This window comes from Bufo gargarizans, chromosome 1 (assembly GCF_014858855.1).
Source record: "Bufo gargarizans isolate SCDJY-AF-19 chromosome 1, ASM1485885v1, whole genome shotgun sequence".
NCBI lineage: Eukaryota > Metazoa > Chordata > Amphibia > Anura > Bufonidae > Bufo > Bufo gargarizans.
Window position 1 is genome coordinate 343,482,055 of NC_058080.1, and position 15,985 is coordinate 343,498,039.

The window sequence follows — 15,985 nt, forward strand, 5'->3', positions numbered from 1 at the left end:
AGAATCAGTCGGCGCAGTCAACATGTCCCAGGCCTCAGACATTGATGACGCCTCGTCCATCTCCGGGTCCCAGGTATCCGGTCTGGCTGGCCATGGATCCCTGAGGAACTGGACAGTTCCAAAGCTGATTGCGGATTTGAATAGAAGGGGCATCAGCCACCCGGCATCGGCCAGGAAAGCAGAACTATATAGGCTGCTGGTATCCAATCCGGGTCCGTCCAGCGATCAAGCTGCATTACCAACTATACAGTCGTCTTTGGCTCATTTGCACGCCACTATGGGAAGTCTGGCTGCTTCGGTAGCTGACATCCATAACAGGGTCATGGAACTCGAGTCCAGGGCCTCCGCCGTCTCGCAGCCTGTGGCTCCCGTGGCTGCGGTGCCATGGCCTTTGGCGGGTTCCCCAGGTATGTCCTCGAATACTCCAGCCATTGTCCCAGCTCATTTTGTGGCGGAGAATATCAGGAAGGATATACTGGCAGGCAAGGAAGTTAACCTTGCGTCTATCCTCATAGCATCACACGATGCGAGCGAGAACAAAACGATTGATTGCGGGGAGGTGTCAGTAGTGATGAAGTCCAAAGATGCCCGACTGAATCGCAAGCTTTCCATACCCGAGTTTGTACTCGCCTTCAGTTTGTTTAGGGACGTCATCTGCTCGGCACAGCCAAATAGGAGGGAGGAGCTGGACGCCTATCTATATCTAGTCACCGATTTGGGTCACAAGTATGGGGGCTCTGCGTTTTATGATTATCATCGTTCCTCCGCGGCTAAAGCCGCAGCCTCCCTAGCACAGTTTCAATTCATGACCAATTGGGCTGTGCTAGATATGGAGCTTTTCTGCATGCATTTTGCAGGTCTCCGAGCCCCCACTTGTGGATCGTGCCAATCAATTTTTCATGACACTGAATGGTTCCCCAACGAGGCGGCCTACCATCCAGATAGAGCCCTTCCAGGAACATCAGGGGTCCCCAGGGGCCCGGCCCTCATGGACAAGTTTGGTAGGCCTATTGTGTATCTGGGCAAAAGTCGGATATGCAATAACTTTAACTTCAGTCACTGCATGTTCAGTGGGTGCAGGGCCCTCCACGTTTGCACGATCTGCTTTCGTGCGCATCCCAGGTCCACCTGTCCAAAAAAGTCCTCTAAGCAGGCGTGACTGACCGACATCAACGTTGATCTCCTGGGGGCACTCCTAAAAGGTCATGGCGACCAACAGTTTGTGGTACATCTGCTTACGGGTCTGTCAAAAGGGTTCCACAAGGGGTTGGTGGCCCTTCCGCATTCCAACTGGGAGTGTGAGAACCTCCTCTCTGCCAGACAGGATCCAGAGGCTGTGCAAGCTGCGATTTCCTTGGAACTGGACAAAGGGTTCCTCATCGGTCCGTTTGATTCAATTCCCTTTGATGTATGGAGGGTCAACCCCATTGGAGTGGTGGCCAAGAAGGACTCAAATAAAAGAAGACTTATCTATGATCTCTCGGCTCCTCATTCTTCCCACATACCCAGTATTAACTCCCTCATGCCATCGGAAGAGTTTAGTATGAAATACTCCTCTATCGATGAGGCCATTCAATTTATTCTCAAGGCAGGCAGGGGTGCCTGGTTGTCCAAGACAGATATTGCTGACTCCTTTAAACTGCTCCCGATCCATCCACAACTGTGGCAATACTACGGCATCAGGTGGGCAGGCAGGTACTACTTTGCCAATCGCCTGACGTTTGGCTCAAATAGCAGCCCATGGCTGTTTGACCGTCTGACCCAGGCCCTGCACTGGATCCTGGTCGAACATGGGCAGGCCCCCATGTGCATCCATTACCTAGACGACTTCCTGCTGGTAGAACACCCTTCCCGGCAGCCCTCCAGCTTATCCTCCCTGCTGGAATTATTTTCGGCACTTCAAGTTCCTGTCGCCCCAGGGAAGATGGTAGGTCCTTCCAAGACGATCACTTTCCTGGGGGTCATCCTGGACTCAGTGAGGTTGGAAGCAAGGCTCCCCGAGGAGAAGTTGCAGCAGATCCGGTTAGCCATCCAGGAGGCTTCCAAGTCCTGCTTCCTGACCAAGACGAACCTCCAATCATTACTGGGCCGGCTGAACTTCGCCATGAGAGTCATGCCCCGGGGACGTACCTTTGTTTCCCGGCTCTTGCTGCTCCTGCCATCGGCCCCAGAAGAGGACTGTGTTATTCGTTTGGACCAACAGGCCATGGCGGACCTGTACATGTGGAGTACATTCATGTCCTCATGGAATGGGGAGAGGTTGTTCATTCCCTCCCGGGACCCGTCCTCTCCCACAATTTATTCAGATGCGGCCGCATCCAAGGGCTTTGCAGCCATATTTGGCAATCACTGGCTTGCCAGCGCCTGGCCGTCTCAGATCACGGTGGACAAGGAGTCTCTTCGGTCTTTCCCCCTTTTGGAGTTATATCCTTTGGTGGCGGCGGCCCATGTATGGGGCCACGAGTGGTCGGACTCGAGGGTGTTGTTTGTCACGATACTCAGGACTTGGTTGACATCGCTCATTGTCATTCCAACCTTGGACTCGCTCACAACACCATCCGCCTTTAATGTGATCTGATGTTGAACTCCCGCCAAGTAATCAACCCTGCCCGAGTCTCTTTTTTCACGTCACGAGCCATCAAAACCACACCCAGGGCATTGAGAAAGCCGGTGCAAGTAGGCCAGTGGTCCGTCAACCCATGTCCGGCTCCTTGTTTAGGCAGTTGTCTTTGGCTCTGGATGGTGATCCTTTTGGGTCCTTGGTTAGCACCATCATTAAAGCCGCCCTATACCTAGGGTTTTACGGGTTCCTCCAGCCGGGGGAATTTACCACTGCCGTCCGGAACGGCAGTCATCTCCAGAAGCGGCACTTGACCTGGCATCACAACCATTTTGTACTGAGCATCCTGTCTACCAAGACTGCTCAAGCAGGGCCTCCAACTCTGGTGAGGTTTTACCCCTCGCACAATGACTGGTGCCTGGTCAAGGAGCTGCGGCAATTGTCCTTGGGGCTGCAGGCGGCGGCCTCGGGTAGTCCTCTACTTCCCTTTAAGGGGGGCCGTTATCCACACCCCAGTTTATGTCACATGTACGCTCCTTGGCGGCGGGGTTAGGTCAGGACCCGAAGACCATCTCGGTCCACTCCTTTCTCTTTGGGGCGGCCTCGGCAGCATCTAGGCACCAGATACCTCTGCATGTCATCAGGTGCATGGGGCGTTGGAGGTCGTCTTGTTTCTCCAGATACGTTCCAAATCCTCAATCAGAGATTCGTAATGCTTTCCGTTCACTTGCCCTGTAACAGTGCAATAAAGTGTTTGACAGTATGGTTGTGTCTCCTTTTTGGCCACTTTTAGGCCTATCCTCGTTCCAGGCTCCCGGAATTAACCAGCCATCGGTTAGCTCTAGTTCTACGTCCAGGGGCCGTCGCCCTGACCACAAGTAGTTAAGGCTGCCGGGCAGCCTGTATTTGTGGGAGGGGCTGAGGCCACGCCCCTTGGCTTTAAAACACCCGCAAGTTCAAGGGACGTGACGTGCAGCCAGGTACCCCTCCCTCCCCTTTTTCTTAGCTCTCTCTTAGGGTAGGCCCACTTTTAGGCCTATCCTCGTTCCGGGCTCCCGGCATTAACCAGCCATCGGTTAGCTCTAGTTCTACGTCCAGGGGCCGTCGCCCTGACCGCAAATATATATATACAGTACAGACCAAAAGTTTGGACGCACCTTCTCATTCAAAGAGTTTCCTTTATTTTCATGACTATGAAAATTGTAGATTCACACTGAAGGCATCAAAACTATGAATTAACACATGTGGAATTATATACTTAACAAAAAAGTGTAAAACAACTGAAAATATGTCATATTCTAGGTTCTTCAAAGTAGCCACCTTTTGCTTTGATTACTGCTTTGTACACTCTTGGCATTCTCTTGATGAGCTTCAAGAGGTAGTCACCTGAAATGGTTTTCACTTCACAGGTGTGCCCTGTCAGGTTTAATAAGTGGGATTTCTTGCCTTATAAATGGGGTTGGGACCATCAGTTGCGTTGTGGAGAAGTCAGGTTGATACACAGCTGATAGTCCTACTGAATAGACTGTTAGAATTTGTATTATGGCAAGAAAAAAGCAGCTAAGTAAAGAAAAATGAGTGACCATCATTACTTAAAAAAATGAAGGTCAGTCAGTCCGAAAAATTGGGAAAACTTTGAAAGTGTCCCCAAGTGTAGTCACAAAAACCATCAAGCGCTACAAAGAAACTGTCTCACATGCGGACCGCCCCAGGAAAGGAAGACCAAGAGTCACCTCTGCTGCGGAGGATAAGTTCATCCGAGTCCCCAGCCTCAGAAATCGCAGGTTAACAGCAGCTCAGATTAGAGACCAGGTCAATGCCACACAGAGTTTTAGCAGCAGACACATCTCTAGAACAACTGTTAAGAGGAGACTGTGTGAATCAGGCCTTCATGGTAGAATATCTGCTAGGAAACCACTGCTAAGGACAGGCAACAAGCAGAAGAGACTTGTTTGGGCTAAAGAACACAAGGAATGGACATTAGACCAGTGGAAATCTGTGCTTTGGTCTGAGTCCAAATTTGAGATCTTTGGTTCCAACCACCGTGTCTTTGTGCAACGCAGAATAGCTGAACGGATGGACTCTACATGCCTGGTTCCCACCGTGAAGCATGGAGGGGTGTGATGGTGTGGGGGTGCTTTTAGTTGGACCATCATTTATTTTTCAACAGGACAATGACCCCAAACGCACCTCCAGGCTGTGTAAAAGCTATTTAACCATGAAGAAGAGTGATGGGGTGCTGCGCCTGATGACCTGGCCTCCACAGTCGCCGGACCTGAACCCAATCGAGATGGTTTGGGGTGAGCTGGACCGCAGAGTGAAGGCAAAAGGGCCAACAAGTGCTAAGCATCTCTGGGAACTCCTTCCAGACTGTTGGAAGACCATTTCAGGTGACTACCTCTTGAAGCTCATCAAGAGAATGTCAAGAGTGTGCAAAGCAGTAATCAAAGCAAAAGGTGGCTACTTTGAAGAACCTAGAATATGACATATTTTTAGTTGTTTCACACTTTTTTGTTATGTATATAATTCCACATGTGTTAATTCATAGTTTTGATGCCTTCAGTGTGAATCTACAATTTTCATAGTCGTGAAAATAAAGAAAACTCTTTGAATGAGATGGTGTGTCCAAAATTTTGGTCTGTACTGTATATATATATATATATAAATAAAAAACCTTAAGTCCTGTCACATTTACAGGCATGAATTTGATAATTCTGTCACGTCTACAGACACGTTTAAGTCCTGTCACGACTACAGGATACAGTCCTACACTGTATGCCTCATCCACTCTCCTGTCTCAGTCTACACTCGTTCGGGGCTTGCAAGGCTACTTGGGTCACATTCTATTCTGCTATGTACACATCTTCCCATATTCAGTCACTTCGGTGGAGGGGTGCTCCGCATGCTTAATGGCATCTGGTGTGCTGGTACGGCGGTTCTTGGCATATCGGTGGTCCGTGATACTGGTGAATGGTACAAACTGGTGTTGGATATTCATCTTCTGCATTAATCATGTTGTGTTTTAGTAGGATGTCTCAAGAATCATTGATGGGCGATACATCATCATCCCGTGGGAGCGTGCTGTCACATTCCACACCATCATTAAGGTCATGGACTGTGTTAAGGTCATGGACAGTTATCCAAAAGAGGCATTCCATTTCCAGCTTCTGCAAGGAAAGCGGAACTGTTCCGTCTTCTGTCTTCAGTTCCGGAGGTCCAAAATCTGCAGGTGGTGTCCATGGACACTATTCAGACCTCGCGTACGCAACTGCACGCAGCCATCAACTCCATGGCGTCATCAATGTTGAACTTTCAGGCCAGGCTAGAGTCGGTCGAGGCAGGCGATACAGCTGCCCGTTTGGTGTGCCAAAGTCCGGCAGGTTCTTCTAGCCTCCAGGCTAGTGTTGCTGGTGGGTCAGGTTCTGTACCCCCTATCTCACCGTTCCACTTCGTTCCAGCCAACATTCGACAGGAAATAATTGACGGCAAGGACGTGAACCCAGCGTCCCTACTCATAACAGCCCATGAGGCGCCAGACAACAAGACCATAGTCTGTGGGGAGGTCCTGGTGGTCCCCAAATCCAAGGATGTGAGGTTAAATAGAAACTCAGCATACCAGAGTTTGTCTTAGCCTTTAGTCTGTACAGGGATGTTGTCTTATCCTGTTAGGGTCCCAACCACATGCAGACTGGGTACAGTATGTTATCAATGGTCTTTTTGCAGGTTTCCATACAGGGCTATCGGCTCTTCTCTTTCTGCAGGTCTCTCCACAAGCAGACCACGTACCAGCACCAGTGCCCAGGCTCGACCAGCTACTGATGGACTAACAGTTCATCTCGCCACCACCAGGTCCCTTAAAATTGTGATTCTCAATGTCCCAAAAGCTCAGATGCAGTGCTGGTGCACTGAACATGCACAAAATGGCCGCCGCCACCCACCTAACTACCAGAATTCTAAAAGTTAGTATTTTTTGGTCAATGAGCTCAGGGCAGGGTAAAACAATAGTGCCCTGCACCCACACAACTATTTGTCTGTAGATCGCTGAGTTAGATTCTTTCCTATGCTCTCCCTGAAATCACAAGTCCAGCAGCATCCTCTCCCTACACTTGTAACAGCAGAGTGACGTGCAGCGCTATGTGACTCAAGCTTATATAGAGCCTGGGTCACATGCTGCTCTGGCCAATCACAGCCATCCCATTAGTATGCATGGCTGTGATGGCCTCTTGGGGCAAGTAGTATGCCGTTTGTTGATTGGCTGCTAAGAAAGCACCAAACCTGAACTTTTACGGAAATGTTTGGGTCCGGGGTCCAAAAATCCTTAAGTTCGGTACGAACCCGAACTTTACAGTTCGGGTTCGCTCAACCCTATTTATTATGTAAAACTGAAACAAACAAACAAAGTAGACATATTTGATATCACTGCGTTCGTAAAAACCTGCTCTATAGAATGTTTTTGTCAGATGAATTTTGTAAAAAAAAAATTAAATAACAAAACGGTGTAAACAGCCATTTTTCTTTTGTTACGTTGCCTCACAAAAAAATGTAATATAGAGCAATTAAAAATCATATGTACCCCAAAATAGTACCAATAAAACTGACACTTTATCCCCTAGGGCCATTTTTTGGGGGGAGTTTCTACTGTAAGGGTGCATTAGGGGGGCTTTAAATGGGACATGGCATCTAAAAACCAGTCCAGCAAAATCTGCGTTCCAAAAGTATATATAAAATATATGTAGGATGTTCAACCAGAAGGTTCAAAGTAAGGTTACTGGAGCACATTAATTACATAATAAATCCGGCATATGTAAACATCTCAAGTGCAGCAAAACACTTTATCATGGTCCATAATAGAAGTCTGTCATCATTCACAGCTTATGCCATAGAACGAGTGTTTCTGCCTGCAAGAGGTGGAGACCTTCTAGATTCTAAAATTGAAGTCCAGAAGCCCTGCAGCATTAAATTTGAGAAAATAACTCATGTATATTTATTAATAGCTATTAATAATCACATCATGTTATAACTTTAAGAAAATAAAAAATATATTGTATAGCCTGAATGGTCAGAGTTAGATTGCAGCCAGCAAGTATTGAGGAGTGTTCACATGGAGCGTTTTTTCTGCTGCTCACTTATAGTTATGTTTATTTACTTATTTATATATTATTATCAATGCTATGTTACTCCTCAATTTTTGCTGGGTTTAATGTCCTGAAATGTCTGTTCATGGGGGCTCATGTCAGATTTTAAACTTGTTTGGTACATTTAAATTTCTGCTAGCACTTTTGATTGTAACACCTGGGATGGCTTGCACCGCCCAACTAGTTTAAGGGGGGGGGGGGGGGGGGGGCCCCATTTTCTATGTTCACTCCTATATATACTTCCTATAGAAATTTATTATGAAGGTCATGATTAAGAACCATCTGGTTTGAAACGCGCAGACCGTATTGGGGCTTGCACCTTGAGGATTTTTCACCGCTGTATATTTGTTTTTGTGGAATAAAACGTCGTTAAGCACAAAAAATCGAGGTGCTGGATTATTTCCTTTCAAGTATAGAACCCATACAGACACTTTAGTAAGGAGCAATTAAGTAAATTAACGCACATTTATTCATTCATTTCCCAGGTCAAAAAGAAGATTTAAGGATCAAAGAGGGACACTTGGGAGGCATGCTACATGCCTCCAATTTAATACAAAGGTGTTTTTTTCTGACAAATTCTGTAAGGTTTCACAAAAAAAATATTGGCATATCCATCACATGCAGCATTACAAAGGTATTTTCCCTAGAAACATTGCTTCTAGGAGGAAAAGGTTTTCAGCATTTGATACCTAATGGAGCATTATATGGCAGAATTAAGATGTCTTGACGTTCCATACCAGGGGACCGTGGGGTGGATTTGTGCAAATGCCATTTCTCTGCCAGCCTCACCACTTTCCCCAAAAAGGGGTGGGGGCGGGGCAGGGCCAGTAGCCGCAACATTTATCATCTTCTATGCCAGATTTCTGTTCACCTAATTTCTGATGATTATTTTTGTATTTTACAGTCTCAGGTCATACAACTTAGTCAGTGATGGCTAACCTTCGGCACTCCACCTGTAGTGAAACTATGACTCCCAGCATGCTCAATTAATTTCTATGAAGTTCTGAGAACAGCCAAGCATGTGTGCATCTTGGGAGTTGTAGTTTTACCACAGCTGGAGTGCCAGAGGTTAGCCAACACAGGTCTAGACTAATGCTTTATGCCCACCATGGAGCCATTTGCTAATGAAATACTATCTAACACCAGCAATCAAATAACAGACACCTGTAAAATATATATATATATATATATATATATATATATATATACAGTTGCAAGAAAAAGTATGTGAACCCTTTGGAATTATATGGATTTCTGCACAAATTGATCATAAAATGTGATCTGATCTTCATCTAAGTCACAACAATAGACAATCACAGTCTGCTTACACTAATAACACACAAATAATTAAATGTTACCATTTTTTTTATTGAACACACCATGTAAACATTCACAGTGCAGGTGGAAAAAGTATGTGAACCCTTGGATTTAATAACTGATTGAACCACCTTTGGCAGCAATAACTTCAACCAAACGTTTTCTGTAGTTGCAGATCAGACGTGCACAACGGTCAGGAGTAATTCTTGACCATTCCTCTTTACAGAACTGTTTCAGTTCAGCAATATTCTTGGGATGTCTGGTGTGAATAGCTTTCTTGAGGTAATGCCACAGCATCTCAATCGGGTTGAGGTCAGGACTCTGACTGGGCCACTCCAGAAGGTGTATTTTCTTCTGTTTAAGCCATTCTGTTGTTGATTTACTTCTATGCTTTGGGTCGTTGTCCTGTTGCCACACATCTTCTGTTGAGCTTCAGCTGCTGGACAGATGGCCTTAAGTTCTCCTGGAAAATGTCTTGAAAAACTTGGGAATTAATTTTTTCATCGATGATATCAATCCGTCCAGTCCCTGACGTAGAAAAACAGCCCAAACCATGATGCCCCCACCACCATAATTCACAGTTGGGATGAGGTTTTGATGTTGATGTGCTGCGCCTCTTTTTCTCCACACATTGTTGTGTGTTTCTTCCAAATAACTCAACCTTGGTTTCATCTGTCCACAGAATATTTTGCCAGTACTGCTGTGGAACATCCAGGTGCTCTTGTGCAAACTGTAAACGTGCAGCAATGTTTTTTTGGACAGCAGTGGCTTCCTCTGTGGCATTCTCCTATACGTAAAACATTCTTGTTTAGTGTTTTACGTATCGTAGAATCGCTAACAGGGATGTTAGCATATTCCAGAGACTTTTGTAAGTCTTTAGCTGACACTCTAGGATTCTTCTTCACCTCATTGAGCAGTCTGTGCTCTTGCAGTCATCTTTACAGGACGGCCACTCCTAGGGAGAGTAGCAGCAGTGCTGAACTTTCTCCATTTATGGACAATTTGTCTTACTGCGGACTGATGAACAGCAAGGCTTTTGGAGATACTTTTATAACCCTTTCCAGCTTTATGCAAGTCAACAATTCTTAATAGCAGGTCTTCTGAGAGTACTTTTGTGCGAGGCATCATTCACATCAGGCAATGCTTCTTGTGAAAAGCAAACTCAGAACTGGTGTGTGTTTTTTTTATAGGGCAGGGCAGCTGTAACCAACACCTCCAATCTCATCTCATTGATTGGACTCCAGTTTGCTGACACCTCACTCCAATTAGCTCTTGGAGATGTCATTAGTCTAGGGGTTCACATACTTTTTCCACCTGCACTGTGAATGTTTACATGGTGTGTTCAATAAAAACATGGTAACATTAAATTCTTTGTGTTTTATTAGTTTAAGCAGACTGTGATTGTCTATTGTTGTGACTTAGACGAAGATCAGATCACATTTTATAACAAATTTGTGCAGAAATCTATATAATTCCAAAGGGGTCACATATTTTTTCTTGCAACTGTGTGTGTATATATATATATATATATATATATATATATATATATTGCACGGGTATATTTCATCTATTTCATTTTATGTTTCCGTGTGTCGTAAAAAGATATCAACAGTTTTCCACTTAACAATGACCTCCACAATGCCTGCTCCTTTAACAGTGACCTCCAGAGTAGCTGCCAATTTAACATTGACCTCCACAGTGCCTGCCCCTTTAACAGTGACCTCCATAGTACACACCCCTTTAACAGTGACCTGCACAGTGCCTGCCCCTTTAACAGTGACCTCCACTGTTCCAGCCCTTTTAACAGTGACCACCCCTTTAACAGTGACCTCCACAGTGCCCGCCTCTTTAACATTGACTTTTATAGTTGCCGCCCCTTTAATAGTGACTTCCACAGTTCCCATCCCTTTAACATTGACCTCCACAGTGCCCACCCCTTTAACATTAACCACCCCTTTAACAGTAACCTTCATAGTGGTCGCTCCTTTAACAGTGACCTCCACAGTACCCGCTCCTTTAACAGTGACCTCCACAGTGCCTTCCCCTTTAACAATGAACTCCACAACACCCGTCCATTTAATAGTGACCCCTACCCCCCATGCATGTAGCAGTCTACTTGTGCCGTCATACAACTGAATATTTAAGGACCTGCGAGCTGCTTAAACCTGTGATCAGATGTTATGGCAACCTGGAGTAGGACCTGCAAGCTTCTATTGGCTAATAAGGGACATGGCAGTTCGGATTTAAGTGAAAGGCTTTCTGGCTTCTAATGGCTAATGCAGGTCTTTTTTGGCAATATCTCAGGAACGGTACATCCTAGAGAGCTGAGACCGGTCTAAAACCTTCCCGGACACCTGATGTACCTGTGTGCCAAATTTGGTGAAGATCTGTACAGTCGTTTGGTAGTGCAAATAGAACGTCTAGACGTCTAGACAGACAGAAACTCATTTTAATATATGTATATATATATATATATATATATATATATATATGTGTACACATATCATAAAAGATATACATTTCTTGATTTTATTAATTTACAGAATGTAAAAGAAATCTATATATTATTCATGTTTTATTCATGTTAAAACTGCAACATTGAGAGGAAATTATTTTGGCAGCCACAGCAAAATGTATAAGAGAATAAGCATATGGCACATCAGCTGTTGTAGTACTACAACTTCCAGCATTTCTTGAGAGTCACAGGCATAGGTTGAAGACCACTAACATAAAGCAATTGTGCTTACTGCCTATATTGAATCATATACTTCTTATGGTAAAATCTAGTTCAATCAGTGCTAAGTGTAGTCTTCTTGCTTTGCTGTCCTTTTTGTGCATACCCTGCGTTCAGTTAATATTATATTGTTGTGTCTTATGTATGGGTTATGTGATGTCTGTTTCAATTCAGTGTTGCTGAAATGAAAATGTAAATAAATGTGTATTAAATATAATGCCAAACGCATAACACAATAATTTCTGTTTATCTGTGAAGAACCTTCATTCCTCTCTTGGTTAACATTATCATAATTCTATCTAGACAATGTATTCACTCATATACTCCTGCCCACACCATATGTTACATATATTTCAAATGAAATGTAACAAATCTTAGAACAACAACCTAAACAACTTGCTTAGGCCTCTTACACACAAACATTTTTTTTTCCGTTTCTTTTCCATTTTTGCGGATTCCATTTGCGGTCCGTATGCGGAACAATTCATTTCAATTGTTCTGCAAAAAAAAATAAAAAATGAATGGATTCTGTATGCATTCCGTTTCTGTATTTACGTTCCGCTAAAGATAGAACTTGTCCTGTTATTGCCCTCAAATAACAATCCGTGGCTCCTTTCAAGTCAATGGTTCCGCAAAAAAAACTGAATGCATACGGAATGCATCCGTATGTCTTCCGTATCCATTCAGTTTTTGCGGAAGCATCTATTGAAAATGTTATGCCCATCCCAATTTTTGTATGTACTTACTGTTTAAACATTATTGTATGCTTCTGTTTTCATTTGCGAACCGCAAAAAAACTAATCACAAATGGAAACCAAACTGAAAAACGGAACAGCAAAACGGAACGGAAGCAGAACAGAAATGGAAACACTACTGAAACAAACAAAAACTGAAAAAACGATCAGTTTAAAACGGACCGCAAACCCATACGGTCGTGTGCAAGAGGCCTTACTTAGTCAAACACTTGACTGCCATGAAAATGCTTGTTCCAAAGCATTGACCAATTGTGACCTGTTTCTGCAGAGGACGCTGCTGAGAAAACATGGCAAAGGGCTAGAGAAGGTAAACATGTATGCAGACCCTACAGTCTTGTGTATTGCAAGGTTATATAGTTAATGAAACAGCATATATAACCTGCCAGTTCTGTGGAACACAAATTTGTATCAGCATTAAAACCTGTCAGGAGCTGTGCCCTGTACTTATATTGATATGATCCATGATATTTGCGTAATTACCCTGCTATGTTCCTAAGTGATGCTGACTATTTTATATACAGAAGCTAATGAATGCATATTTGCTATGGATTTGTGTAATGTGTATGTAGCTGTGTTGTATTTAGACATAAAATGGTTGTTCTTGTGTGGCTGTCTTTTCACACCCACACTCATATTTTAATCTCACACTTCTCTCTCCAGAGCAGGGTGAAGCTGCCGTACCATACAGATGTAAGGACACTGTGTGTGTGTGTGTCTGTCTTTCTGCACTCTTCCCTTTTATTTATGTCTTTCTGTACAATCTGCCTTGTGGAATGTGTCCTAAACTTTTGCCTTATGTGTGATCTGCAACTGTAATGTCTATAGTGTATAATCAAGCTGTGTACGCCAAACTGAAGTTGATGATATTCTAGTAAATAATGATCAGATTTCATTAACGGATAATTCTCCTATTGAAGGTTTATAAAACAACGATGAATATTATGTATTGTCCCAATGTCCTATTCTCCAATATAAGGAATGATAAACATATTGTATACACTCACCTAAAGAATTATTAGGAACACCTGTTCTATTTCTCATTAATGCGATTATCTAGTCAACCAATCACATGGCAGTTGCTTCAATGCATGTAGGGTTGTGGTCCTGGTCAAGACAATCTCCTGAACTCCAAACTGAATGTCAGAATGGGAACGAAAGGTGATTTAAGCAATTTTGAGCGTGGCATGGTTGTTGGTGCCAGACGGGCCGGTATTTCACAATCTGCTCAGTTACTGGGATTTTCACACACAACCATTTCTAGGGTTTACAAAGAATGGTGTGAAAAGGGAAAAAACATCCAGTATGCGGCAGTCCTGTGGGCGAAAATGCCTTGTTGATGCTAGAGGTCAGAGGAGAATGGGCCGACTGATTCAAGCTGAAGAGCAACGTTGACTAAAATAACCACTCGAGGTATGCAGCAAAGCATTTGTGAAGCCACAAAACGCACAACCTTGAGGCGGATGGGCTGCAACAGCAGAAGACCCCACCGGGTACCACTCATCTCCACTACAAATAGGAAAAAGAGGCTACAATTTGCACGAGCTCACCAAAATTGGACCGTTGAAGACTGGAAAAATGTTGCCTGGTTTGATAAGTCTTGATTTCTGTTGAGACATTCAAATGGCAGAGCCTGAATTTGGCGTAAACAGAAAGAGAACATGTATCCATCTGTGCAGGCTGGTGGTGGTGTAATGGTGTGGGGGATGTTTTCTGGGCACACTTTAGGCCCCTTAGTGCCAATTGGCCATCGTTTAAATTCCACGGGCTACCTGAGCATTGTTTCTGACCATGTCCATCCCTTCATGACCACCACGTACCTATCCTCTGATGGCTACTTCCAGCAGGATAATGCACCATGTCACAAAGCTTGAATCATTTCAAATTGGTTTCTTGAACATGACAATGAGTTCACTGTACTAAAATGGCCCCCACAGTCACCAGATCTCAACCCAATAGAGCATCTTTTCTATGTGGTGGAACGGGAGCTTCGTGCCCTGGATGTGCATCCCTCAAATCTCCATCAACTGCAAGATGCTATCCTATCAATATGGGCCAACATTTCAAAAGAATGCTATCAGCACCTTGTTGAATCAATGCCACGTAGAATTAAGGCAGTTCTGAAAGCAAAAGGGGGTCCAACACCGTATTAGTATGGTGTTTCTAATAATTCTTTAGGTGAGTGTATATATACTATACATATATACACTCACCTAAAGAATTATTAGGAACACCATACTAATACGGTGTTGGACCCCCTTTTGCCTTCAGAACTGCCTTAATTCTACGTGCCATTGATTCAAAAAGGTGCTGATAGCATTCTTTTGAAATGTTGGTCCATATTGATAGGATAGCATCTTGCAGTTGATGGAGATTTGAGGGATGCACATCCAGGGCACAAAGCTCCCGTTCCACCACATCCCAAAGATGCTCTGTTGGGTTGAGATCTGGTGACTGTGGGGGCCATTTTAGTACAGTAAACTCATTGTCATGTTCAAGAAACCAATTTGAAATGATTCGAGCTTTGTAACATGGTGCATTATCCTGCTGGATGTAGCCATCAGAGGATGGGTACATGGTGGTCATGAAGGGATGGACATGGTCAGATACAATGCTCAGGTAGCCCGTGGCATTTAAACAATGGCCAATTGGCACTAAGGGGCCTAAAGTGTGCCCAGAAAACATCTCCCACACCATTACACCACCACCACCAGCCTGCACAATGGTAACAAAGCATGATGGATACATGTTCTCATTCTATTTACGCCAAATTCAGACTCTACCATTTGAATGTCTCAACAGAAATCGAGACTCATCAGACCAGGCAACATTTTTCCAGTCTTCAACAGTCCAATTTTGGTGAGCACGTGCAAATTGTAGCCTCTTTTTCCTATTTGTAGTGGAGATGAGTGGTACCTGGTGGGGGTCTTCTGCTGTTGTAGCCTACCTTTCTTTCCCATTCTGACATTCAGTTTGGAGTTCAGGAGATTGTCTTTACAAGGACCACAACCCTACATGCATTGAAGCAACTGCCGTGTGATTGGTTGACTAGATAATCGCTTTAATGAGAAATAGAACAGGTGTTTCTAATAATTCTTTAGGTGAGTGTATAGTGCAATTTTGTTTTACATTTTCATGAGTGAGCTATACTTGAGACAATGCATAGATATACCATAATTGGATTATCAACTCCAAGATAAGTAGCTCTAAAGGGTGTATTAGACACCATGACGCTGCAGATGATTGTTGGAAGGGAAGCATTCCTTTCAGGCAATTATCATATAGTTAGCAGAGGAGACTGCTGCTATTACATGCAGAGATGTCCTCCGGGGCATGGGGAGTAGCAGTGGCATCCCCATGCAGGGCAGCGGGTTGCCGGGGGCAGATTGCTATTACACAGCGTGTTCTGCCGCCGGCACCATTGTGATTTTTAAAAATCACAGTTGCCGATATACATTTGCTCATTCATTGGGCATTTGGAGTCAGT

General features: G+C 44.2%; 1 protein-coding gene across 1 annotated transcript in view; it reads left to right on the top strand.

The window, feature by feature from the left end:
* The window catches only part of LOC122927160 (protein unc-13 homolog A-like), a 2,447,183-nt gene that overhangs the window by 2,079,085 nt on the left and 352,113 nt on the right, over nucleotides 1-15,985 (top strand). The window contains 2 exon segments of the mRNA XM_044278759.1: nucleotides 12,772-12,808; nucleotides 13,162-13,191. Of these exon segments, the coding sequence (XP_044134694.1) occupies nucleotides 12,772-12,808; nucleotides 13,162-13,191 (67 nt within the window).